At 50.8% G+C, this 27,522-nt stretch overlaps 1 protein-coding gene across 3 annotated transcripts in view; it reads right to left on the bottom strand.

The window, feature by feature from the left end:
• Positions 1-15,141: 15,141 nt before the first annotated feature.
• Positions 15,142-27,522, bottom strand: part of AP1M1 (adaptor related protein complex 1 subunit mu 1) — a 31,926-nt gene continuing 19,545 nt past the window's right edge. For 2 of the 3 annotated variants that reach the window (XM_073220202.1, XM_073220203.1), the window contains 6 exons: positions 25,122-25,248; positions 24,135-24,277; positions 23,647-23,718; positions 23,204-23,362; positions 16,503-16,628; positions 15,923-16,350 (listed from right to left, as the gene is read on the bottom strand). In XM_073220202.1, coding sequence (XP_073076303.1) covers positions 16,210-16,350; positions 16,503-16,628; positions 23,204-23,362; positions 23,647-23,718; positions 24,135-24,277; positions 25,122-25,248 — 768 coding nt within the window. In that variant the 3' untranslated portion in view covers positions 15,923-16,209. Of the gene's footprint in view, positions 15,705-15,816; positions 15,893-15,922; positions 16,351-16,502; positions 16,629-23,203; positions 23,363-23,646; positions 23,719-24,134; positions 24,278-25,121; positions 25,249-27,522 lie in introns of those variants that run through there. The other variant, XM_037009502.2, reaches the window with a different exon arrangement.

Here is a 27,522-nt window from a genome sequence, read left to right as displayed (position 1 = left end):
TCACCCCAGCCTGGCTCACTCCTGCCCACCCCCCGCCTCTCACCAGGAAAAGTCTCAGGGCCTGAGAGCAGGAGCTGACTCTGAGCCCCAGTGAGGTCCTGAGTATTTTTATTTCACTTCTGCGTTTCACTTTTACTGGGTGACATGTGAGTGGCAGCTAGCGGGCCTGGGGTCCTCTCCTTGGGGACAGGGTCGGGGGAGGGCCTGAGTTTGAATCCCGACCCTACCACTTGCTGGTCGTGTGACCCTTGGGGCCACACCTGACCCCTCTGAGCCTTCTGTGCGGTGCAGGAGACCCTGGGCCTGGATTCTAATGTGGCCCTGCCTTTGACCTGTTGTGTGGCCTCTGGCAAGTTACTTCCTGTCTCTGGGCCTCAATTCTCTCCTCTGTAAAATGGAAATAACTACAGCCACATCCTTATTATCCAGTACTTGTGCAGGGGCCGGCTGGATGCTTGTCCAGGGGGATTTTGGGGACTGGGGGAAGTGAGAGTCCTGGAGAGGCCTGGGGGTGGACCTGTTGTATGTCCTTGAACTTCAGAAGAATGAACTTATGGAAGGATCTCATTATGAGGTTTGTTTAAAATGCAGATTCTTGGTCCCCGCCTGCATGTCCACAGGTGCCCCGTCAGGCTCCGAAACATCAGGGAAGGCTCTGGGGCCTGTGTGTGTGTTGGAGTCCAGGCTGTGTTTCTTGGGACAGGACTAGAGGACAGCTGTGGAAAGGGAGAAATGGAGGCCCAGAGAGGTGGAGCCACTTGCCCAGGGCTGCTCAGCAAGCAAGTGGCAGCACCAGGATTGAATGGGGGTCGTTCTGCCCCAGAGCTGCAGCGGAGCTGGGAGCACAGCTGCCCCTCCCGCTCTGGCCCTCTCTGAGCTCCCAGGTGTCTGTGTCCCAGCAGCCGAGGGGCTGCAGGAACGTGATGCTTCAAGCTTCCCCCAGGAACAACTGTAGCCAAGTCGGGGTTTATATAGTGGCTCCCAAAATATCTGGCTGCGGATAGGCCGAGGCTGCCGAGGGCGCGGCTGGCCAATGCCGTGGCTTCCTGTCCTGCCAAGATGTTTCCTGCCGATAGCCGGGTCCAGTGGCCTTATCTGTGACCCTGGGGCCGCCAGGAGGACAGCCCCCACACACAGGGCACAAGCTGTTCTGGCCCTAGCAGGAGCTGCAGGGCCCCAGAGAGCAGCTGCCAGCAGGTGATGAGCTGTCAAGCCAACACATGCATTTTGGGAGGGAGCACTCTACTTGGAGTCTGACTGCCCCAGATTTGAGCTATGGCTCTGGGGTTAAATGGCTGTGCAGCCCAGGGGAGTCCAGCCCCTCTCAAAGTCACTCTCACCCATTAAGAGAGAATAGTGGTGTCTCCATTTCAAGAGAGGTTAGTGGTATCTCCATTTTCCTTTCCTGACCTCCAGCTTCAAGGATCTGGGGAGACAGAGCTGGATGTAGATGCAGCATTGGGGTTCAGTGGGAGGGAGGGCAGAGGCTGGAGGAGTCCAGGTGTAGATCTGGGACAGCTGCCTGGAGCAGGGGCATTGACGCTGGGGTTTAGTGGCTACGTAGGAGCTCACAGGCAGACTTCGTGGCAGACGGCCAGGCTGAGGAAACAGTGTGAGTGAATGCTTGAAGTCAAAGTGCCACTCTCCCCATTTCACAGAGATGGAAACTGAGATTCCAAGAGAAAGTGATGCCGTGGTTCTGAATTATGGCTCCTTCCGTATCCACTGAACAAGACCCAAGCTTGGAGGAGGTCTGTCCTCTCTCAGTTGTGACTCTGGGACCTGGGGAATTTTTATATTTTCAAACTGATTTCATTGCAGCTTAAAATTGCCTTTATGGAAAAGTCGGCATCTTAATTTGGTACAAGTGTGACACATTCTCTTGCTCTCCCATGTCTTACAGCGTCTCCACACCTAAGCTGCTTTATCAAACTGATGTGCTAACATCGACTGTTAACCCTGTTCACTTAAACTCTGATTCTAAGGAGTCTTCACCCTTGTCTCTCATCAGCTCCACCGCCTTGGGTTGGGGGGGTCCTCGAGCCCGGGCAGCAGGGGCTGCGGATCCCACTCGAGCCGCAGGGAGGGAAGGGGCTGGAGCCAAAGGTGACTCCCAAGGCTCCAGCCTGGGCCCTGCCTCTGCCTTGCTGTGTGGCTTTGGAGAGGCTGTCTACATACGTCTTGGCCTCCAAGGGGCGAGGCACCCAGGATGCCGCCACCATAGGACGTTGCCCCACAGGATCCAGCCTGTGCTTGCTCACCCTGTCCCCTGCACAGTGGCTCAGTTTGGGGGCTTTTCGTGCACAAAATGGGGAGGGGTGATGGGGCAAGAGGTGAGGGAACTACTGGTTTGTGGGTTTTTCAAGAACGTGAACACAATGTGGAACTCTGTTCAACAAATCCATGCTGCCACCACTCAGGTCCCTGGTTGGGGGACACAAATGTGTGGCCAAGGGCCTCAGACAAATACATATGCATGACTATTCACAGCAGCACGATTCATGGTAGCCAAAAAGTGGAAATATATCCCCAAATGTCCACTAATGAAGGAATGGATAAACACAATGTGGGCCCCCCACACTGTGGAATATGACTCAGCCATGAAAAGGAGTGGGGCCCTGACACATGCTCCAGTGTGGGTGGACCTTGAAAACATCACACTGAGAGAAGCCAGGCACAGAAGGGCACATATTGTGCGATTCTATGTATATGACATGCCCGGGACAGGCAGATCCACAGACAGACGCAGGCCGGTGGCCACCAGGGGCTGGGGGAGCAGGCGGTGGGGTGAGGGCTCATGGGGACGGGGTTTCTTTTCAGGATGATGGCACTGTTTCAGAATTAGATATTCGTGGTGGTCACACAACCTTGGGAATGCATGCATGCCACTGAATTGTTCACGTTAAAATGGTTCATTTTATGTTATGTGATTTCACCTCAAAAGAATAAAATGATAGAAAAATGTGTAGCGGTTTCTCGGGGGTGGTTTATGGGTGTTTTTTTATTTTTATTTTTATTTTTTATTTTCTTTTTATTATTAAAACTTTTTTAATATTGCAATACCTTCAATGAAATGCACAAATCTTAATTTACAGCTGGATGAACTTTGACATGTGTATACACTCAGGTAACCATCACCCAGATCAAGATATGAAACATTCTAATCATTTCCCCTTCACCTATTTCAACCATCCCATCTCTAAGCCAGCAATACCAGTTGAATCTTTCTTATATCATCACATCACTCTGACCTCCACTTCTATCATCACATCTTCTCTCTGATTCGCCCACCTCCCGCTTTGATTTATAAGGAACTTTGTGATTACACTGAATTATATTAATCCAGGATAATCTCCCCATTTTTTTTTGAGAGGGCATCTCTCATATTTATTGATCAGATGGTTGTTAACAACAAAAAAATTCTGTATAGGGGACTCAATGCACAATGCACAATCATTAATCCACCCCAAGCCTAATTCTCATCAGTCTCCAATCTTCTGAAGCATAACGAACAAGTTCTTACATGGTGAACGAATTCTTACATAGTGAATAAGTTCTTACATGGTGAACAGTACAAGGGCATTCATCACAGAAACTTTTGGTTTTGATCACGCATTATGAACTATAAACAATCAGGTCAAATATGAATATTTGTTTAATTTTTATACTTGATTTATATGTGAATCCCACATTTCTCCCTTATTACTGTTATTATTATTATTATTATTATTATTAAAAAATTGCTGAAGTGGTAGGTAGATGCAAGATAAAGGTAGAAAACATAGTTTAGTGCTGTAAGAGGGCAAATGTAGATGATCAGGTCTGTGCCTGTAGACTAAGTGTTAATCCAAGCTAGACAAGGACAATAAAACATCCACGGATGCAGAACATTTCTCTCAAAACAGGGGGGGTGAGGTTCTAAGCCTCACCTCTGTTGATCCCCAGTTTCTCACCTGATGGCCCCCCTGTGACTGTGCCTGTCTTGGGTTGTTTCTCCCTTGAGGAATCTTTCCCGTCTCTGGCTAACCAGTCATCTTCCGGGGCCATACAGGGAAATGTAAAGTTGGTAAGTGAGAAAGAGGCAATATTGTTTGAAAAGGTTAGCTTTTTAGTTCTTTGCAGATTTATGCCCTGTGGCTTCTATGCCCAGCATTTGTCTTGAGATATCTTCACCACCTGGAGGAATTATGATACTCGGTAAATTTGATATGAGGCACGAATTCTATTTAAGGGTTGTGATTAGGAAGGAAGAAGAAAAGCTATAGAGGTAGCATATGAAGGAAACATGGGAGGATTGATTATTTCTTTGACATATCTTCTTGTAGAGTAACTTCAGCATGTATAGGTTTTAAACTACTAATTAAATTGCGTACACACATTAACATAATAGGAATACAGTTACATAACCAAAGCAGACCTGGTTTATGGGTGTTTTTAAAAGTTTTAGATGGTGAATCTTTGGGCTGTGTTCTGCTTTCCCCAGCTGTGTGTAGGATCAGCTCCCCTGCTGCAAGCAGTCAGTGCTTCATAGGAAGACCAGTTGCTGGAGCTGGGTGGGTGCTGCCTCTGCCGGGGCCTGCAAGTCCCCACACAGAAGCCTCCCTCTGAGGCAAGGGCCATTGTGAGCCCATTTCCTAAAAGATGGACTGAGGCTCAGATGCCCTCGGTTACCCAGCTGGCAAGCAGCCAACCCTGGTTGCATTCAGGTCTGGCTGATCCCAGCACTGCTGCGGCAGTTTGGGTCTGGAACCTGCGGCCCCTCCCTTCCCAAAGAGTGGGGACTGCAATACAACCACATGCCTCCACACACACCCGCTCACGCAGCCAGGCTCCGCTGCCCCAGGGCCTTCTGGGAACTGGTGCCAGGTGCAACCTGTCTCCCTTGGAAGGGAACAGAGCCAGGGGTGGGAAGGGAAATGCTCTCACTGTCCAAGCACGGGTGGGGCCGGGAACATTCCAGGCTTCAGAGGGGCTCCCAGCCTGTGGTCTTGGGAGCTGGAACAAGGCAGTCCCTGCTGGGTGACTGTGGGCACGGCACTTCTGTTCTGTGACCTAAGTTTTTTCTGTGAAATGGGCTTTAGAGCAGCACTGCCTCTCAGAGTAGATCTGAGGAATGATTGAGACAATGGAAGGTCTCAGCTCTGGGCAATCCCCACTTGTCGGGTAGAGGTGGGGGCAGGAGGCCTGTTGGGTCTTAGATGGGGTGACGGAGGAACACGTTCGTTTTAAAAGCAAACAGTATGGCAGTTCCTCAAAAAACTGAAAATAGAACTGTTTCAGATATGGATAAACAAAATGTGTGTGTGTGTGTGTGTGTGTATACACACATGATGGAATATTATACAGCCTTAAAAGGGAAGGAAATTCTGACAGCTGCCACAACATGGACAAATCTTCAGAAAATTACGATCAAAAGTCAGACACAAAAGGACAGATACTGCAAGGCTGCACTCATGTGAGGTACTTAGCGTTGTCATGTCCATAGAGACAGGAAGTAGTGGGGGGAGGGGGGAAAGGGGGCTGGGGAGTTAGTGTTTCATGGGGACAGAGTTTCAGTTTTGCAAGACGAACAAGTTCTGGAGATGGACGGTGGGGATGGTTCCACAATAACCTGAGTGTATTTAGTGCCACTGAACTGGACACTGACAAACGGTTAAGGTGGTGAATTTCATATTACGCATATTTTACCACAATTAAAACAAAAGCAAACAGCCCCATGGTACCTCTTGATGGAGGTGCAGCCAAGACTGTATTAATGGAAGTTTCTGGGTGTGTTTCTGTGACTAGGACACCCCTCCCTCACCCCATCAAGCTCCAGCTCATCCTACAAAACGCCCCCTTCTCCAGGCAGCCCTCCCTGATTTCCCTGGTAGCTCCCAACTCCGCCATTGGTTGTCCTGGCCCTTCCTCTGGCTCATCCCTGACCCCTCCAAGCTGGGGTGTCTGTGTCTGGCTCCATCAAGGGGTGAGACTGAGCTGGGATGTGGGGTCAGGGAGTAGGGAGCCCTGCTTTGAGGGAGGAGGGGGGTGGCAGCTCCCGGGGAAGAGGTGTTTAGGGGACCAAGACCCCTTTGCTCATTCGATGTTGCCTCCCGTTTCCTCCCCTGCCCTGTGCCCTAGGAGGCCCTGTGTAGGGGACAGAGGACATGCATCCTGATGTGTGTTCAGGACTGGCCAGGGCTGAGGGGCAGAGAGGGACATTTGACTGACTCAGTGACATTTGAGCCTGACCTGGTCCTAGAGGGAGGAGAGAAGGGCCTGCAGGAGAGAAGCAGCAGGGGCAGAAAAGTTTGCCCCTCCCCAGGCCCGGCCTGACAGCAGGCGTGTCTGCTGTCTCTGTGAGTGTTGTATGTATGTCTCCTGTGTGACTGTGTGCTGCAGGCATGGGTTGTATATTTTTCTGTGGGGTTTGTGTGTCTGTCCCCCTGTATGTTATGTGCCTCAGTGTGTCTGCAGTTGTGTTTTACGTGTGTGCCGAGGGCCATGTGTCTGTGTATCTCTGTGTGCCTTGTGCGTGGTGCAGCCGTGTGTGTGTGCACGTGTAACATGTGGCGTTTTTGAGGAACTGAATCCCCTGGTCGGATGTTTGCTGCCCAGAGGGCACGGGGGGCCCCTGCACACCGCCCTCACAGCTCGTAGCCACCACCCAACCCCACAGGCCCACTGTCCGCAGGCCTCTCTGGCTGCACCCCAAAATCCAACCCCTTTCTCCATCACGCACTGCCCCCGCCCCCCTTCCCTCCTGCCTGGGGCTCTCCACTCTCCCATCGGCCTCCATGGTGGCTCCTCACCCCGACCTGCGCGGCCTCCAGATCTTGCTGTCCCTGCCTGGCCAGGTTGGGATGCCTTCACACCCCACACCCGGGCTGGGGCCTCCCTGTCCCCATTCAGTCCCCTCATGCCCTGCTGCCCCCAACTCACTGCTCCCAGGGGCAGAGTTTTGTTTGGTTCACTTGCCTCCCTGCGTCTGAGTGAATGAATGAATGAATGAATACATGGATGAATGAATGAATGAATGCATGGATGAGGGTGGAGGGAGAGGCTGATGAGTTCAAAAGAGCCAGGCTGGACAGTGGCTCACCTGGGCCTGATGAGGGTCCAGTGCTGGGAAGTGATCAAAACGCCACAAGCCGGGCACCAAGTGGCTTAGAAGTGTCGCCTTGGTGAGTCGGATGAAGGGGCAGGTGCCCAGCTCCTGGTCGGGCGTGTCAGGAGTGGGTTCATTCACAGTGGCTTATGCTACGTAGGGGCAGGAGGGAAGGTGAGATGTGGGGGTAGAAAGAGCAGAGTGTCGTCAGGGAGGGGAAGGTAATCCTCGGTTTCCCCTTTGTGCTGTGGAGTAGCCGGGCCAACACTCTCTGAGGCAGCAGAGACCCCCCGGCACGAGGAGAAGCGGCAGGGCCTCGGGGAAGATGCCACATCCTGCTGGGGATCCCGGAGCTCTGTGGCCACGGCCTGGGGGAGCAGAGAGGCCCGGAGACATCCCTGTTTCGAGATCAGAGCATGAAATAGGGCTGGCTGGGGGGATGGAGATGGGGCAGCAGGAGGGAAACAGAGGGAGATGGGGTCCCAGAAGCCAAGGGTAGAGGCGGCGGCTCAAGAAGGTGGGCGTGCCCAGCACCCCACTGGATTCATTGTCAGGGAGCCCCGTGGTGGGTGGGGGGTCTGGATCACAGTGGGGTCAGAACGAGCGTGTCCGCCAGCAGGGTGGAAATAGACAAGCCTACTCACACTGAGTGCTGCTGAGGATGCAGGGCACACAGAGCTTTCACTATTGTGGCTGCTAAAATGGAAGACTGGGGGTGCCTGCTGTGACCCAGACACCCCGTGCTGGGTATTCACCCTTGAGAGATGAAAGCACGCAGCAGTCACAACACCTGGGCACACATGCTTGGAGTGGCTTTTTTCCCAATAGCTCTGGGCCCCAACGCCCATCAGCAGGAGAACTCAGCAAATAAAGTGCTTCGCAGTGGGACCTTGGAATAGTATACAGCCAGGAAGAAGGGTGGAGGGCCTGGGTGAGCCTTAAAGGCATGATGCTGGGCAAAAATTGGCGGATCTAAAACAGCACACACTGTGTGTGACTGTTTATCTGAAGGTCAAGAACAGGAGCAGCAAACCCAGGGTGTTCCCAATGAGATTGTGGTTTCCTGGGGCAGGCGGCATGAGGGAGCCTGCTGGGGAGACGGGGCGGTGTTACGTGATGATCGGAACATACACAGAGGTAAAAATGCATCAGGATACACACTTAAGATCTGAGTATTTGGCCACGTGTTACATCTCAATCCCAAAGTGAATGTAGTGACTACAATAAAACAAAAAATTGGGCAGCGCTTTCAATACACAGACCATCTGGAGCATTAAAAATGTCTAGAGGGTGAGGCCAGAAAGCAGAGTATAGATGCTGCTCTGAAGTTTGGTAGGGTGGGGAAGCTGGCACTGGGGCTGCGAGGAGGGCTGCGGTCAGTCAGGGTGGAGCAGAGGGCAGGTCAGTGCAAAGGAAAGTGGTCACCTGGAACAACTTGCCAGAAATTACCGGGCATGGTGTTTCCAGTCTGGCCAGTCGCCATAGTCTCTTAGCTTTATCAAAAACTGATATTCCTCCAAAAATTAAACATGGAATTGCCATATGACCCAGCAAACCCAAAAGAACAAAAGGCAGGGACCCAAATAGGTATGTTCATATGCACGTTCATTAACAGCACTGTTCACAAGGGCCCTCAGGGGGAAACAACCTATGTGCCCATCAGTGGGTGAATGGAGAAAGAAAATGTGGTCCATCCACACAGTGGAACATTACTCAGCCATGAAAAAGGAGTGAGGCCCTGACACACGCTACAATGTGGATGAATGTTGAAACCATTGTGCTGAGTGAGAGAAGCCAGATGCAAAAGGCTATGTATTATGTGGTCCCATGTACAGGAAACGTCCAGAACAAACACACAGACACAGAAAGCAGATCAGTGGTTGCCAGGGGCTGGGGGAGGGAGAGGGGAAGTGACTGCTCATGGGGACGGGTTCTCCTTTAGGGGGATGGAATGTTCTGGAATTAGAGGTAGTGGTTGCACAATACTGTGAATGCACTAAATGCCGATGAATTGCTCACTTTAAAATGGTTAACTATATGCTAGGTGAATCTTACCCCAGGTGAAAACAACAGAGTGTGATATACAATGGGGAAATGACAGCGTCTTCAACAGCTGGTGTTGGCAAAACTGCACAGCTACATGCAAGAGAATGAAACTGGATTATTGTCTATCCTCATACACAAAAGTAAACTCAAAATGTATCAAAGACCTGAACGTAAGTCATGAAACCATAAAACTCGTAGAAGACAACAGAGGCAAACATCTCTTGAATACAAACATGAACAACTTTTTTCTGAACGCATCTCCTCCAGCAAGGAAAATACAATCAAAGATGAACAAGTGGGACTACATCAAGCTAAGAAGCTTCTGTACAGCACAGGACACCATCAGCAGAACAAAAAGGCATCCTACGGTATGGGAGAATATATTCATAAATGACACATCCAATAAAGGGTTGACATCCAAAATATATAAAGAGCTCATGCACCTCAACAAACAAAAAGCAAATAACCAGATTAAAAAATGGGTAGAGGATATGAACAGACAGTTCTCCAAAGAAATTCCAGTTCTCCAAAGATGGCCAACAGGCACATGAAAAGATGCTCCACATCGCTAATTATCAGGGAAATGCAAATTAAAACCACAATGAGATATCACCTCACACCAGTTAGGATGGCCAACATAGAAAAGACAAGGAACAACAAATGCTGGCGAGGATGTGGAGAAAGGGGAACCCTCCTACACTGCTGGTGGGAATGTAAGCTAGTTCAACCATTGTGGAAAGCAGTATGGAGGTTCCTCAAAAAACTAAAAAGAGAAATACCATTTGACCCAGGAATCCCACTCCTTGGAATTTACCCAAAGAATACAACTTCTCAGATTGAAAAAGACATATGCACCTGTATGTTTATCACAGCACTATTTACAATAGCCAAGAAATGGAAGCAACCTAAGTGTCCATCTGTAGATGAATGGATAAAGAAGAGGTGGTACATGTACACAATGCAGTACTATTCAGCCATAAGAAGAAAATGAATCCTCCCATTTGCAACAACATGGACGGAGCTAGAGGGTATTATGCTCAGTGAAATAAGCCAGGAAGAGAGAGACAAATACCAAATGATTTCCCTCATTTGCGGAGTATAACAACAAAGGAAAACTGAAGAAACAAAATAGCAGCAGACTCAGAGACTCCATGAAGGGACTAGCGGTTACCAAAGGGGAGGGTAGGTGGGGAGGGAGGGAGAAGGGGATTGAGGGGTGTTATGATTGGTGCACATGGTGTGTGTGGGGTCATGGGGAAGACAGTGTAGCCCACAGAAGACAAGTAGTGACTCTGTGACATCTTACTACACTGATGGGCAGTGACTGCAATGGGGTATGGGGGGGGGGACTCAATAATAAGGGTGAATGTAGTAACCACATTGCTTTTCTCGTGAAACCTTCATAAGAGCGATACCTTAAGAGAAAAAGAAAAAAAAAGTAAAACAACGGAGTGTATTGGTTGCAGCAGGGTCTCTGCGCCTTCTACATTAAGTCCCCAGGGCCCCTGGAGAGGGCAAGCTAGTAGTTCCCATTTAGCTGACAACAACCTAGAACTTCCTTCTTCAGGAGACTCTGTCTTCTAATAAAATGGTGTGCAGAGGCCCCACATGCACATGGAAACAGGCCCAGAGAGGGTGAGGAGTCTTCTCAGGGTCACACAGCAGGGGGAACAGGTCTGTGGGACTCAGCTTTGGACTGGGACTCCTGCACGCGCCTGGCAGGGACAGACCCAGTTCGCCATCTGCTTAATGAGGAGCTGGAAGGAAGTGGGTGAGGAGCTCCTTGCCTGCTCTCCCCCAGAGGGAAGCTGGGGGGCTTGGGTGGGCAGCGCTGTGCATAGGGGGCCTGCACAGTCTTGGTACCGTGAGGACTGCTCAGGCCTGTCTTTGGGCCTCAGTTTCCCCGTGTGTACTGTGAGGGCTGCAGGGCTTAGGCAGGGAGGGACTCAGTGACCCGCGGGAGTTTGGAAGGGTCAGCCTGGCCCCCGCGGGGCCCTGACGGCCTGGCCGGTGCGGATCACGGGCACCACCCCAAGACCAGGACCCCTGCCCACCCTCCGTCCATAGCTTGGGGCTGAGAGGGTGCAACTGGGCCATGGTGGAGGGAGGGCGGCATTCGGAACCTGTAACTTTTCCATGACCGGTTTCCACATCTGTCAGGGTCAGGCTGTAGAGTGAGCCCCGGGAGGGATAGCAGGGGTCTGTGGTGTCCCCGGGATCGGAGAGGCGCCTACCTGGGTGGGCCGCAGGCCGGCCCAGCCTCCCCACCCACCTTCGCCTTGGTTGATTTCTGATCCGTGGCTGCCCCCTGGTGGCCGTGGCTGGCAGACCTTGCGGACGGCACTGCCCCGGGCCCCGGAGACACAGCAGGGATGAGCCAGAGATGCTGCCCCCGGGGGGCTTCAAGGCACATGGGGGATGCGGGAAAATGTGGGACAGAGGACAGCTGAATGTAGAACAGGCTGGACTGGCCGGGGGAAGGTGCCATGTGGGTCTGAGTGTCAATGGGGAGGCAGCAGAGAAAAGGGTGGCCCTGGTGGAGGGCCCTGTGCTTGGGCAGGAGAGAGGGTCAACTATGGGGCACTGGGGAGCCGCGGTAGGATCCTGAGCAGGGGGGCAGGGTAATGATCTGAAATACAACCTTTATTAGGAGTTATCACAGACCCTCACAAAAACACTGCTGCAAGTTTAACATATGTCTATGTTTGTACCAATGACCAGAACAAATAAAACTGAACAGACGCGATGGAGGCCCATGGTCTCCGGCTCAGCCCAAGGTCTCGCACTGTGAATGGTAACCACCGACTAGAGTCTGTACTTAGGTTTCCCCTCCTTACATGATTTTACGCTTTAACATACCATGTGGTCACAAACTATGTGGAGTGTTGCTTTACGTGATTTTAAACTTTGCATAAATAATGGGACAACATCCTCCTGCAATTGGCTCATTTCATCGACATCATTTACCTTTTTTTAGCTAGTAGGATTTTTATTTTAAAGCTTTGAAAAACAGAGGTGTAATGCACACATAAAATGTACAAAACACATGTTTCAGTTGTAGGGCTTGGTGCATGTTACCTATATGTACACAAGCATGAGCAGCACCCAGATCAATTCGTAGAGATTTGCCATCACCCTGGAAGGTTCCATTTGGCCAACAGCCTCCTGCCCCCAGGTGTAGCTGCTTTCCCTGGGGCCTGCGGTCTGTTCTGTGGTGGCGTGGAGCGCGGGTGCTCTCTCATTGCTGTAGCTGCTGTTGCGTGGCTCATGCAGCGTTTGTTTCCAGTTGGGGACTGTCACGCAGGCAACATCGTGCCCTGTGCTCAGTGCTCTAGGGTGGATGCCCAGGGGTGGGATTGTGGAGTCCCTGGTCAGGCCAGTATTGAGATTTGGTAGTGACCGCTGAGCATGGCTGTGAGATGTGGCCATGTCAGCACACCCAGCCCTGGGCCATTCACTGAGTGAACAGAATATTCTTCTGGATGAATTGACAATTGTTCTGCCCCCCTCCTGCTGGCTGCCATTTGGGCCCTTTCCCGTCATTAGCGCTTACTGAGTGGCAGTGCGTGTTCTCGAACGTGTCTTTGTGCTTGTATGAAGGGTGCACAGAGGGTCAATGGTGCAACTGGAGGCAGGTCAATAGGAAAACAGTGACATTGTTCACTAGGCTCTAACTGAAATTCAGCATCTCTTAGTGGACTCTGTGAAATCCCAGGGGGCTTAGAGGGCATTCAGTAGTAGATATACAAGATGTACTGCATATATGTCGTATGTTGCCTTTCTGTAGTATATTAGACACATAAACTTAAGGCTATAAATTTCCTTCCAAATACTTTAGCTGCATTGCACATGTTTTAAAATGCAGTATTTTCATTATCTCTCAGTTCAAAATATAATTATCCCAGAATTTCTTTTTTGACTAATGGATTATTTGGAACTGGTTTCCAAACAAATGGAGATTTTTCTTCTTGTTTTTAAACTAAATTGCATTGTGGTCAGGAGACTATTTCCCCCAATCTTGCTTTAGAACCCAGTGTGTGCTAGAAAGGAAAATGTCTTTAGTTGCTGAATACAGTGTTCTACATGCACAGACTCATTAGGTCAAATTCATTAATTGTATGGTCCAAATATTCTCTATTTTTACTGATTGGTTTTGTTTATTCTGCTGAGATGAATTCAATTTGCTTATTATTGCTATGGATTCATTAGGCATCACCTGTGGCTGCTCTAGTTTTATGTTCACTGCTGCACTGCACAGTGTGAGCAGATCAGCGCTGTCTGTTCTCCTTTGGAAAGATGAGTGGTTTCCGAGGTGCTCACATGACCTACGCTGCTGTAGTACTACTGCACGCATTAAAAAAAAATCTTATTAAGGTATAACTGACATACTAGTTTCAGATGTACAACTTAGTGATTTGAGCACCTATTTCTGCGCGCGCGTGTGCGTGTGTGTGTGTGTGTGTGTGTGTGTGTGTGTATGGGGAGGGGCGGTTCATGGCTTTTCTCAACCACAATGCTGTGGAAAAAATCAGCTGTACAGAAAATTGTTTCATGATCTGTTTTCTCAACTTCTCTGCAAGTGGTAAACACGTAGTTCATTCTGGATGCGTTGAACTAGGGCTTAAGCCTCCTGCCGAACCCCACTGGAGAGGCGCTGAGTCTCCCACTAGGAATGGAACTTCCTGCCCTTGCCAATTTAAACAAGCAAACTATGTCAATTTGCACAACTACCAGTAGTAGAAATACGTCCTGTAACTGCACATTCACTCAGATCTGGTTTCATCCGACATTCTAGTCTTCTCCTCCACCAATCTGATGAATGGGAAACAGCATCTAATTGTGGCCTTTATTTCCCTAATTATTACACGGTCGGACATCCTTTAGCCATTATTTGCCATTTACATTTCATGATCTCATAACTGTTTTACGTATTTCGCCCATTTTTCTACTGTGTTCTTCCTTTTCCTGATGTATAGAGGTTATCTGATTTGTGTACTGATATTGCAAAAGTCCCACCTTAACACTGTTTTGCCCTTTTCTGAGTCCTTCTCTTACCTTTTATCGCTTTGAGAGTGATTTGCTTCACGTCGCGTCTGCCGATCCTCTTACACGGAGGCTCGAGAGTCTGACCCTGCTGCCGGCACTGCCTGCCGACTCCCATCTGTGTTTGCGGCTTTCAGGATGTGCGCCCACGCTCAGGGGGGCTCTGGACAGGCGGCCCTTGGGGCTGCGCCCCTCCAGAGAGGTCCTACTCCGGGAAAGTTCTGGCTGCGCGTCTCCAGACCACACGGGCAGCGTGCTTGTCAGCTCTGAGCTAGTGGTTACACGACTTCAGGGGAGACTTTCTCCACCAGCTCTCCAGCTGAGAGAGTACGTAGGGCTCCCGTTCGCCATGGCCGAGAGTGAATAGCTTTCCTCCTCCCTTCTTCTCCTGTGGGTTTACCTGTAACCCTCCAGGATCTCCATTTCACACAGGGGTTTCCACTGCATTTCACCAACTCGTCTACGGAAGCATCCCCTTTGCGAGCTATCTTATGTGCTCGGGTGTGCACATCTACTTTGTTTTATGCATGTCTGTGTTCACAGTGGGAGGGTTTGCAGAACCTTGCCAGGAACAGAGGCCCAGCTCTGCATGGTGGGTGATGACCCACAGGGGCTCTGGAAGCTGGAGCTTGGCCACTAGGGGCGGCAGTGATGGAAAATGGGGTCGGACCCAGGGGCTCCTGGACGGAGGCCGGCAGGGCTTGCTGCAAATGAGTGTGGGCAGTAAGGAGTGGGCATCAAGGATGCTCCCAAGGGAAGTTGGGTGGCGTGGGGGAGGGAGGAGGGGCACAGCCCTCACAGGCAGGAGGGGTGGCAGGGAGTGAGTGCACGTGCCCCCCGTGGAGGGACAAGGCACTCTGCCTGAGCGGAGCCAGTGACGCTGGGCATGGCCGCACGCACGCTGGTGTGAGCCCCTGGTACTCAGAAGTCTGCGCCATGTTGTCACATCAGAGGGAGGCAGGCAGCACATTTAACTAACGAAATTTAATGTACTCACAATATGAACACAGACGGGGTGGAGGGTGGTGGGAGCAGGGGGCGGGGAGGGGCAGCCCTGCACCTGCTAAGTGCTGCCTGTTTGCTTCAGGACAGGGGGAGGGAGGCGTGGACAGTGAGGTTCACGTAAACAGCAATGAAGAACAAAACAAAATCCCAGAACACTCATAACCCATGACCTTCAATAGAACAGCGGCCCCGCTGGCCCGGCCAGATGCAGCGTGCCGCCAGGGGCCTATCTGTGTGCTGCCTGGGAGTTGGCAGCACAGCAGGCTGTATCCCACCGGAGGGAAACGCTTCACTTCCTCCCGCCTGCTGTTCAGGGGCAAAGAGACGAGACTCTAAGATGAGCCTCTTCTGGGAGAAGGGACGGCAGAGGCAGGTGCGCGGGAAGGAGGGTCCTCAGGCTAGAGGGGGTGGCCCACGTCCAGGGAGCCCCTCCTCCTCCAGCAGGCTTGGCAGGCGCTTCCTCCTGGTGCTCTGGGGCCGGGGGTGTCTGCCGCGGCCCCTCATTGGGTCCGGAGCTGGTAATCTAGGAGTAGAGTGGTGTTGGCTATCTCTTGGCACCAGGGAGGGGCTGTCCCCTCCTGCCTGCCCGAAGCTGCCCCCCGAGCACCACCCTGTACCGCGGGAGCCGCACGCACCTCCGTTCTGGGTGATGTACCGGACCCAGGGCAGGGCCTGGTAGCCGCTCTTTTCAATGATCTTCAGGTAGCGCACCTGGGGCACAGGTACCAGGGCAATGAGCATGCACATGCTGCCCTCTTCTGGACCCCGAGTCAGCCCTCCCGCGGCCAGGAGGAGCAGTGGGTGAGCACAGGCTGGGAGGGGTGAGGGGGGTTGCTCAGGGTGTCCATCTGTGCGCGCCACACTGCCAGGCAGTGGGCGGGCTGAGCTGCTTATCGAAGGTGCAGCCTGGAGCCAGGATGCACTCTCACAGGCATGGCCTTCTCCTGGGTCCCCAGAATGCAGGTTTTCTGTGGAGGTGCCCAGGAAAATGGGCCCCACAGTGGCCCCTTCCAGTGGACACTAGAGGCTCACACTCTAGTTTTCAGGGCCGAATGCATCTCTGAGCTTGGAGCTAAAGCACCGGACAGGTCTGTGTAGACGAGGGTGGGCCTCCTTCCGCCAGTGTCCGCTGCCCACGCAGAAGCTGAGCCAGGGCAGCATGGCTGTTTCTGGGAGAAGCCAGTCAGCACCCTTTTCTAAGCTGGTCACATGGATGCCTGTTCCCTGCAGCCCTCAGAGCCTAGCCTGGCCCCTGGGTCCCTCTGAGGCCCCACTGGGCCTGTCCGTGTCCACTCCATCGGGCAGCGCTGGCCGCACATACCTGGATGCCGGAGGTCGTGAAGTAGGGAATCTCAAACTTGACGCTGATTGGTGGCTTGCCTTCCTTGTCCTCTGCCTCCACGCTGGGCAAGCCAAAGCGGGCCCGCATCAGGTACTCTTTGCCACCCTGGGGGAACAGACAGGCTGGAGATGGTCCAGCTGAGGCCCTGGCCTGGCTTGGCTGACAGCTGTTCAGGAGAATGCCAGGCTGCTAGCCCGGCCAAGAAGCCACTTCCCACGTGGTTACCATTGCCCAGCATCTCAGCCCCTCTACCACATGAACACTCACCCTTCCAGGCCTCCTGCACCCAACCAGCCCTGCTGGGCAGATCAGAGGCCACGCTGGGGGAAATCATTGAATTCTGAAGATCAAGAGAAAGTTTCACAAGCTCCCAGGGAGCGAAGACTAGCTGCCTCCAGGCAAACGGAACCAACAAGCCTTGGGAAGAGCAGTGAGGGCCCCTGGGATAAAGCCCACCCTGGCCAGAGCGCCGTGAGCACCCCGTGTGCCCAGTGCTGGTCAGTAGGTGGAAGCAGGAGGGAAGATGCCACAGTGAGGAACGGTGAGCAGAGAGAGGAAACCCCAATGAAAACCACGGTTGAGTGACTGGCAGGCTGGCCTGGGCCCCACCCATGAAGGTAAGTCAGGCAGCAGCTCTGGCCCCGGGAGCTGTGCACTGTCCCTGGAGATGAGGCTGACAGCAGGGCCACGGCGACTGGAACCCTGCTGGCCATAAGGAGTTAGGGTTATTGAGTGCACGCTGAGTCTTGCCCGGAGCAGAAGGGAGCAGAGCCCTCGCCGCATCGGCATGCCACAGTCTTTGATGCCTGGAGTTCTGGCAGCAGGAGGGGCTGCCTACCAGGGCTGCCTCTGCCCGGGAGCAGGGGCCCTCCTTGTGCTTCGCACGCTGAGCCATGGCTCCCCCACTGGAGGGAGCGAGTGGTCAGTCTTTGCTCATCCCCAGCAGGGAGCAGGGACTCTGCCTGAGTCAGTGATGTGTGTGAGTGCGGACTCCAGGACAATGAGGAGAGGGGAGTAACGTGGTCTCAGCAACAGACAAAGCAGGCAGCAAAGGAATAAAATCAACTCCATTAGCCCGTGCATGAAACAATGATCAGACCAAAAATCTGAGCTTTATAAAGACAAAACGGAAAATGAAAGCAAAAGAATATACAGAGGGCTAGGCCCTCTGCACGCCTCCCTTGTGTGGGTCACATTGTTGTAAATGGGTTTAATTCTCCTGTTAATGAGGAAGACTTACATATAGGTTGGCTCACAGACCAAAGCGTAACTCTCTGCTGCAAAAGCAGAGTGAGAAAGGCCAAAAACAGTAGGAAGAATGGGCAGAGGTGTGCCAGCCAAAGGCAAACAGAGCGGGGGCTGCTGCCACAGGAAGAATTCAGCCTGAGAGTTGGAGGTGTAAAGGCAGGCTCAGGCCAAACTCTAGAGGCTGCAGTCCTGTGACCCACAGGCAAGATACAACAGTTATGAGTATCTATGTACCAAATAACATGGCAGTAACATTTATTGAACAGATGCCAGAAGAGATGCCAAGGGACCCAGGTAAGACAGAGTTGAGCCAGCTCTCTGCCTGGCGGATGCTGTCATGGCATTGTGGCTGATTCCATGGGTGCATGTGTCAAATTCTCTACCTGTTGACAGTAGGTATCTTCCTCTCAAGTGTATATGGGATATTTGCAAACTCTGACCTTATATTAGCCCACAGTGAACACTTCTAAAAGTAGAAACAGTACAAATAACATTCTCTGGCCTCCACATACCAAATCTACAGAAAGGAGAAAATGGAAAATCAAATTTCCTTCCATCAGGAAGTTACAAAAAATTCTCTATTCAATTATAGAAGTTCTAAATAACGATGATATCAAATGTTACATGTCAGACCCTATGGGTTATACAGCTAAAACAGGGCTCAGAGGAGCATCTGTGCTTACTTGCAGCAATACAAATTTAATAACAAAATAACCTAAAATACCTAACTTGAAAAATTAGAATTAGAAGAAAAGATGGTGGAAATTAAAATTAAAGACTTATAAAATGGGAAAATGTTATAATAAATAAATTAAATAGCTGATCTGGGAAAAAGACCATAAGGTAACCTTATCAAGGAAAAAAGACACAAATATGCAAAATAAGAAATACCAAGAAAGAAGTAACGGTTAGAAGAAAAAAAAAAGACCACTTTCTACAACTTTGTGCAGATATATTTGAAAACCTGGTTAGGATGGATAATTTACCCAAATGGACTCCAACAGAAATAGAAACTCTGAATTGCGCAGTTTCCATTCCAAGAGATAGAGAAAGGAGTAGTTATCATGATGCTCATACAGCTGAATTCTCTCAACCCTCTCAAGACCAAACACTTCCAAGGAGACTTAAACTGTTTTGCAGCATGGAAAAGGGAGACAAAAAAATTATGAAATGGGTATGACACTGACCTCTAATTAAACTGTACCCAGAAGAAAATCAGTCTCAGTTATGAGAATCAATGCAAAAATCCTAAATACAATGTCAACCAAAAGAATTCAGTGGCACATTAAAAAGAAAATAAACCATGATAAGATGGAGCTTACTAGAATGCATGGATGGTTCAAGAGCCATCCCATTAATAGATCTGAACTGACAGAGACCCTCAAGGGGCAGTTGACTAAATTTGTTGCCCATTTGTGCTAAAGACAAAGGAAAGTGGGCCTGGACTGAGTCCATGGCCCAAAGCAGCACCACACTTGGAGGGAAAGCCTGGTGGCCCCTGTTGGAGGGAAGGCCAGAAAGCCGCTCTCCCCATGGTCACTCATGGGCCCAGGAGGAGCAGCCAAAGCAATGAGATGCCAGAAGCCACCAGATGCCCAAGAATAGGAGGGAAAAAGGCAAAACTACATCTGAATGTAAATGTAAATGACATGGAAGAATATCTGGAAACCTATGAGAAACAAAAGCAGCAGAAGTGAAGTGTTAATTCTTCCCAATGAATTTATAAATTTACAGCAAACAAACTAATTCTGAAATTCATAAGGAAAACATGCAAGAATCACTATGAAACTGACACGCAGCGGTTGGGAGAGTCAGGGTAAGGGGCTGGCCCTTCCAGATGTTCACATGGAACGAAACCCTGAGTTATGTGGCTTTGTGCCTTGCTGCATGGAGAGACAGGTAAGAGGACATTCAGAAAGAGACCTAATATCCGATAAAGGGTTGACATCCAAAATACATAAAGAGCTCACACACCTCAACAAACAAAAAGCAAATAATCCAATTAAAAAATGGGCAGAGGAGCTGAATAGATAGTTCTCTAAAGAAGAAATTCAGATGGCCAACAGACACATGAAAAGATGCTCCACATCACTTGTCATCAGAGAAATGCAAATTAAAACCACAATGAGATATCACCTCACACCAGTAAGGATGGCTACCATCCAAAAGACAAACAACAACAAATGTTGGCGAGGTTGTGGAGAAAGGGGAACCCTCCTACACTGCTGGTAGGAATTTAAACTAGTTCAACCATTGTGGAAAGCAGTATGGAGGTTACTCAAAATGCTCAAAATAGACTTACCATTTAACCCAGGAATTCCACTTCTAGGAATTTACCCCAAGAATGCAGCACTCCAGTTTGAAAAAGACAGATGCACCCCTATGTTTATCGCTGCACTATTTACAATAGCCAAGAAATGGAAGCAACCTAAATGTCCATCAGTAGATGAATAGATAAAGAAGATGTGGTACATATACACAATGGAATATTACTCAGCTATAAGAAAAAATCAGATCCTACCATTTGCAACAACATGGATGGAGCTAGAGGGTATTATGCTCAGTGAAATAAGCCAGGGGGAGAAAGACAAGTACCAAATGATTTAACTCATATGTGGAGTATAAGAACGAAAGAAAACTGAAGGAATAAAACAGCAGCAGAAGCACAGAACCCAAGAATGGACTAACAGTTACCAAAGGGAAAGGGACTGGGGAGGACGGGTGGGAAGGGAGGGATAAGGGTGGGAAAAAAGAAAGGGGGCATTATGATTAACATGTATAGTGTGGGGGGCACAGGGAGGGCTGTGCAACACAGAGAAGACAAGTAGTGACTTTACAGCATCATACTATGTTGATGGACAGTGACTGTGAACGGGTATGTGGGGGGGACTTGGTGAAGGGGGGAGCCTAGTAAACATAATGTCCTTCATGTAATTGTAGATTAATGATACCAAAATAAAACTAATACGAATAAATAAATATACTCTACAAGAAGATATATCAAAGAAATAATCAATCTTCCCATGTTTTCTTCCGTCTGCTACCTCTATAGCTTTTCTTCTTCCTTCCTAATCACAACCCTTAAATAGAATTCGTGCCTCATATCAAATTTACCGAGTATCATAATTCCTCCAGGCGGTAAAGATACCTCAAGACAAATGCTGGGCATAGAAGCCACAGGGCATAAATCTGCAAAGAACTAAAAAGCTAACCTTTTCAAACAACATTGCTTCTCTCTCACTTACCAACTTTACATTTCCCTGTATGGCCCCGGAAGATGACTGGTTAGCCAGAGACGGGTAAGATTCCTCAAGGGAGGAACAACCTAAGGCAGGCACAGTCGCAGGGGGGCCACCATCAGGTGAGAAACTGGGGATCAACAGTGGTGAGGCTTAGAACCTCACCCCCCCTGTTTTGAGAGAAATCTTCTGCATCCGTGGATGTTTTGTTGCCCTTGTCTAGCTTGGATTAACACTTAGTCTACAGGCACACATCTGATCATCGACATTTGCTCTCTTACAACACTAAACTATGTTTTCTACCTTTATCTTGCATCTACCTACCACTTCAGCACTTTATTAAAAATAAAAAATAATAATAATAATAAAGGGAGAAATGTGGGATCCACATATAAATCAAGTATAAAAATAAAACGAATATTCATATTTGACCTGATTGTTTATAGTTCATAATGCGTGATCAAAACCGAAAGTTTCTGTGATGACTGCCCTTGTACTGTTCACCATGTAAGAACTTGTTCGTTATGCTTCAGAAGATTGGAGACTGATGAGAATTAGGGTTGGGGTGGATTAATGATTGTGCATTGAGCATTGATTCCCCTATACAGAATTTTATTGTTAACAACCATTTGATCAATAAATATGAGAGATGCCCTCTCAAAAAAATAAATAAATAAAAATAAAAAAAATAAAAAATAAAAATATAAATAATAAATAAATAAATAAATAAAAATAAAAAATAAATAGAATTGCCAGATAAAATATAGGACATCTAGATAAATTTGAATTTTGGGTAAACAATAGGTAATTTTTTACTGGAAGTATATCCTGAATATTGTATGACACATACTAAAATTTTATTTATCTAAGAATCAAATTAACTGGGAATCCCGTGCTTTTATTTGCTAAACTGGCAACCCTATGCCCAAAACACTTCATCCATGAAAAGCAGACCAGTGTGAAAGCTTGTAGGTTGAATAGGCATGGAAGCCAAGAGAATACTGAGGTTTTCCAACTTGATGTCCAAAATATCCAAAATAATAAAATACATACACTTACTGTGCCAGAAAAAAAAAAAAGAAAGAAAGAAAGAGACCTAATACCACACAGAAATTTGATATCTGATAAATGCAGCATTTCAAATCACTGGGAATTAGATAGACTTTTTACTAAGTAATGTCAGGAAACTGGATTGCCATTAGAAAGAGCCAAAACTGGATCTGTACCTCACCTCTTTTACCAGATTGTGCTCTGAAAGGACCTAAAATCTAAAGTGAAAAATGCCACCCTACAGATTCTAGAAGCAAACAGCTGTGAATTCCTTTATGACCAGGAACGGGTAAGCCTTCCGAGGCATGACTTAACATCCAGGCAGAATAAAAGGAGAAGACTGAGCATTTGACTACATTAAGTAGCAATAATAAAACAAAGAAGCAATCAAAAAAAGGTTACACAGCAAAAAGCACCAAAAGCAAAGTCAGAAGATAAACCCCAAACTGGGGAAAACCATTTGCAATTTACATTGAAGAAAAAGTGCTAATCTCACCCATATATAAAGAGCTCTCAGAAACTAAGAAGAAAATGACTGAACCTGATGGAAAAATATGCAAGAGGCTGCTATTGAAGTTTCAAGAGAAGGAAATGCCAATGGTCCTCAGACCTAAGAAAAGGAGTTTCATCTTGTTTTTAGCATGGGTGCACCATTATCAGCATGGGTGCACACACCACTTTCCAGCCTCTCCGTGTGCTGTTTCCACAAACCCAGACTCAAGTGCCCACACCCTGAACACAAGCCAGGCAGCAGGGCTGGCATGGGGAATTACTGCTCTACATTCCCGGAGCTGGCGCTGGATTCCTGAGGCCCATGCTGCTTTGGCCTCAAGGCCGTCTCTTCCTCTCGGGGGGAGCCGAGTTCTGGGCGGAGTGCCAGAAGGAAAGGGCGGTGGGGGAAGGGAGAGGAGGCTGCCCTGACGCTGAGATAGGCAAGTTCACCAACAAGCTGCCTCTGCCAGGTCAGCCCTCCCTCCCTACCTGGCCAGCAGCTCAGCCCTCCAGCCATCCCTCCTGACCCTCGCAGAGACCCAGGCAGGGATCCAGCTCAGGGTACCCGAGGCAGCCAAGCCACCTGTTGTGATGGGCACAGGAAGCAGGGGGTATGGGCCGAAGTCTCACGCCAGCAGGCAGGGAGCTCACCGGGAAGGACTTGATGGACCACACGATCTCACTGTTCTCGGGAACCCACTTGACGCTCCCGACAGTCGTCTTGAACTTGGGCGAGTCCGCATCATTGGGCACGGGGATGTGGATCTCCACATTGTTGGCCGTCGACCGCCGCTTGAACTGGCTTTTGGCCTGGAGATAAGGCCAATGTGGCCAAGGTTGTGGGTGGCAAAGGTGAGGGTCCAGCCCCTGCCCAGGATGCCCAGGTCTCTGGATGGCATGTCTCCTGTCTGGGCCCCAGGCTCCCTCCATCTGAGCTCACAGTGAGGCAGCACAGGTCAGGGGTCACAAAGCCCCACAGTACCCCCAGCACCGGCCTAGGACCCTGTGCCAAAGGCCTCGGGCAGATCAGAGACACCCGAATGCCCTCACCAGGCAGGGCCGCCCACCGCCCCCCAAGGCGGATGCGCACACACCTTGATCATATACTCAATGCGACTGTGGGAGTGCTTTTCAATCACAGACTCAATCCATATCAAGGGCTTGACCTGTCACAGAGAGGGAAGACAGTGCTCACACCTGGTCATTTCACAGAGCCTGTTTCACAGAGGGGAGACTGAGGCCCAGGGCATGAGACCGTGTGCCCAGGTGTGTGCCCGGCTCTGGAAGAGTCCGCAGCCTGAGCCAGGACGGGTCGGAGCACAGAGAGGCAGCTGGCAGTCGCGAGCCTCTGGGAAGGTGTGGCACCACACGGCACGCTCTGGTGGGGCGGCCTGGGAAGAGGCGGTAGCACCAAGGCCTGGCCTCTCAGAAGCTCTGCCTTGGGCATCGCCTTGAGGGCATGGCAGTCTGCTGGACAGGGCCTCAAGGACGTGACACCAGCCCCGGACGGGGCGCTCCCACCCAGCAGGGAAGGGTGGATGGGAGCTGGCGGGGGGGAGCCTGCCAGGGAGGGTGCACTCACATGGGTGTTGAGGCGGTAGGACATGAGCTCAAACTCGCCGTCAGGCGGGATGAAGGAGATGGTGCGGTCATTCTCAAAGCGGGACAGCCGCACGCACTGGTGGAACTTCACGTCCTCCAGCTCCACAGACTTGCTTTTGCCACCTGAAGGCGGGGAGGTGAGGACGGGACAGACCCCAGTCCCTCAGGGTCACTTTCTCAGCAGTGCTCCCCCATGTCCGCTCCCATATGTCTTCTCGGGAAACATCTGCTGAGTGACTAACAGACCTGGCTGGGGACGCTCCCCCGGGCCCTGGCCCCCTTGTCATCACTTGAGTCCTGAGGTCCTGTCTTGGTTGCCCATCCCACAGAGGGGCAGTGTGAGTTGGGCCCGGCCCAGGGAAGGGAGCTGCCCGGACGGGTAACACCTGAGAGGTCCCCACTACGGCGGCTATGGGCGCTAACCATGATGGCACGGGCCGCTGCTCCGCCACTGGTGGGTCTGTGGCGGGCCAGGAGGCAGGTGGTCCACTTTGCAACCCAGGCCCCTAAGGGTGCCCGGGCTCCTGCCCCACCGCAGAAAGTGCTACATCCAGGCCAGGCGGCACGAGCTGGAACCAGCGTGTGTGGCCTTCAAACTGCTGGGAGCTGATGCCTGAGCTGAGGCAAGACCTGGGCTATGAGGGGACAGTGAGCGAGGCCTGACCCTGGGCCCCCTGCTCCCTTCCAGGCAGTGCTGAGTGACCCTCCACACATGGCATCTAAGGCGCCCCATGTCCTCTCGTCTGGGGTGACGAAGGACCTGGCTCGAGATTCTCACTCTCCCGTGCCTGACTGTACCACTTGATTTGTTTTCACAGTTGCCTCGTAAACAATGTGGGAATGTCTCAGGAGCAAGTGCTTGAGATCAGTTGTTTTTCATGCAGGTGAATGTCTGCTCGGCTCTGCTCTGAGCTTGGGACGCGTGGCCTTGGGCAGCGAGGCTTGGTCTGACCACAGGGAGACTCACGGCCTGTGTTGTCGAAGAGGACCTTGTCATTGAGGCCCAGGCGCAGCTCGGGCATGCCCGACAGGAAGACCCGCATCTTGATGGAGCCCACGATCTCGCTGCGCAGGACGTTGCCATTGGCACTGACCTGGGGGCGGCAGGGCTGGCGTGAGGGGAGGGCCCCATTCCCCAGCTGCAGTCCCCCACCATGCTGCATGCCCCTCCCAGCCACCCCCATTCTCAATGCCTTTGTCACTGTCCCCTGAGCTGGGGGAGCCTCACCTGCCTCCCACCCAGCCTCTAGGGCCACAAACCTCTGGGCCTCAGGCCACACCAGACCAGGACTCTTATCAGCACCTGCTCACCCACTAGGCAGGCCTCTCTGAAGTGGGCTAGACTAACTTTTCTTGAGATCTCTTTTTCCACATGGAGCTTGGGGAGGCCACCGTCCCCACAACCTCTAGGGCTTAGACCTGACCCTGGGCCCCAAACCCTCCCTGCAACCAGGGCTGCCCTCAAGACTGCCAACCACTGATCCAAAATAATAATGTGCTGAAACAGACAGTCATGGTGTCACACTGACTGAGCAGCTCCTCTGCACAGGTGCTGCCGCCAGCACTCGGCAGTCTGTGAGGCTGGGTTATGACTCAGGTGACCCTACAACTCATGTGCAAACTGGGGGGCACCTGACAGTGCAATCACAGAGCCACACGGGCCGCCAGGCAAACCCTGAGACCATCCTGGGGGAGCCAGGCTGCTGGAGCCCCACTCCTGGGCCACTGTAGAGACTAGGACACTGAGGCACAGGCGCAGGTCCTACAGGCGGCAACCAGGACAGGCTGACCTTCTCAGCTGAGGTGTGACCAGTGGCCCAAAGCCGGTGCCTTCCCCATGGTGGGCTTAGAAGAGATGTTTGCTGAGGGGTCAGCTGCCTGAGTGCTCTACTGCATCCAGACACATGGATTCGGGAGGCTGATGTTGACTCAGTCACCAGCAATGCAATGAGACTTAGGAAGGCAGAGCTCTGACACACCCACCTTGTGCTGGCCTGTGTATGGAGGAACAGGGGTCCTTCAGGCACAGCCACATGCAGACATACACTGCAGCTGGGATGTTGCCTGAGCTCCCAGCCCTTTCCCATGCAGCTGTTTATAACCTGCTCCCTAGGATTTGCTTTTCCACCCCAGGGGATGCTAAAGCCAGATGGACCATGTTCTGGGCTCAATAAACAACACAGATGAAGGCCCTCAAAAATGATTGGTGGGGCCACTGTCTTGCCCCAAGCTTAAAAAGTAAGATGGTAAATATGTTTACACTGAGTCCAGTGCAAGAACCTTTTCAGGCAGCACCTTCAACAATTCTGTGTCTGAGAACTCAGCCCCCCCAGAAATCCCGCCCAGGTAGGGAAGATATCCAGAAATGCACGCCTGAGGATGGACAGGTGCACTCGTTTGTGCACCATCTCTAACAGTCGGCAATGGGCACACCAAGTGACCCACGTGACAGGACCGCCCCAGTCCGTCATGGTCTGTAGGATCAGTGGGAGGGAGGCAATCTGCAGCTGGAGACAGGCGGGGAGCTGAGCTCACACCACACTTTCTGGGCCCATGACGACAACTACAAAACCTGGGCGGGCGCATGGGGTAACAACCAGAAGGCCAAAAAGCAAGGCAGGTAGATCTAAGAAGCATCCCCTCACCCCCATGTGGACATGCAGAGGACACCCGGAAGAGGAAGTAAGACCCGGCTGGTGCACAGAGCTCACAGGAGCCTCCGGCTGCAGGGCCGGAAGGGGAACGCCTGCTGCTCACGGGAAGTAATGAACACCTGCCTCAATCTTGACCCTTTTCTCTGTTCTCTCCCATCCCGGGCTCCCCTGGCAATCTAGCTGTTATTCTGAGAGGGTGGGACAAACCCAGGATTCAGGCCCAGTTGCAGACAAGTGGGCAGAGTGGGGATCACAGACCCAAGTTTTTTGCTGCAGAACCAAAAAGGGAAGTCCTAAGAGGTGAGAAAGTACCAGGCAGACAGCAGAGAGCAAGGAGCTCAGGAAAGGAACCTCAGCAAGTTATCCTCCAGTGCCTTCTAGAACTGGGTGTGCACGGATATGATTGGAACTAGCATGCCAGACCCTGAGAAGCAGACTGCCCTCTGCGCAGTGCGTACTCAGGATGGCCCCAAACAGCACATGGCATGAAGGCTTGGAAAACTGAACTGATACTCATGACCTACAAACAGATGGGCGGTTGGAATTTGTGGCCTGAACTTAACCAGGTCAAATGTCAGCTAAAACAAAAATACTGACATTTTCCAAATAATTTAAATAAGACCTAGACTCTCATAATGTAACATTAAAAAAGTCCAGAATAGTCTAAAACTACTCAGTATACAAAGAACCATGAGGATTTCAGGTCACAGGGAA

Source organism: Manis javanica, chromosome 13 (genome assembly GCF_040802235.1).
Source record: "Manis javanica isolate MJ-LG chromosome 13, MJ_LKY, whole genome shotgun sequence".
In the NCBI taxonomy this organism is placed as follows: Eukaryota; Metazoa; Chordata; class Mammalia; order Pholidota; family Manidae; genus Manis; species Manis javanica.
The sequence above is the reverse complement of the archived record's forward strand: the minus strand, read 5'-3'. Positions and strand labels throughout refer to the sequence as shown.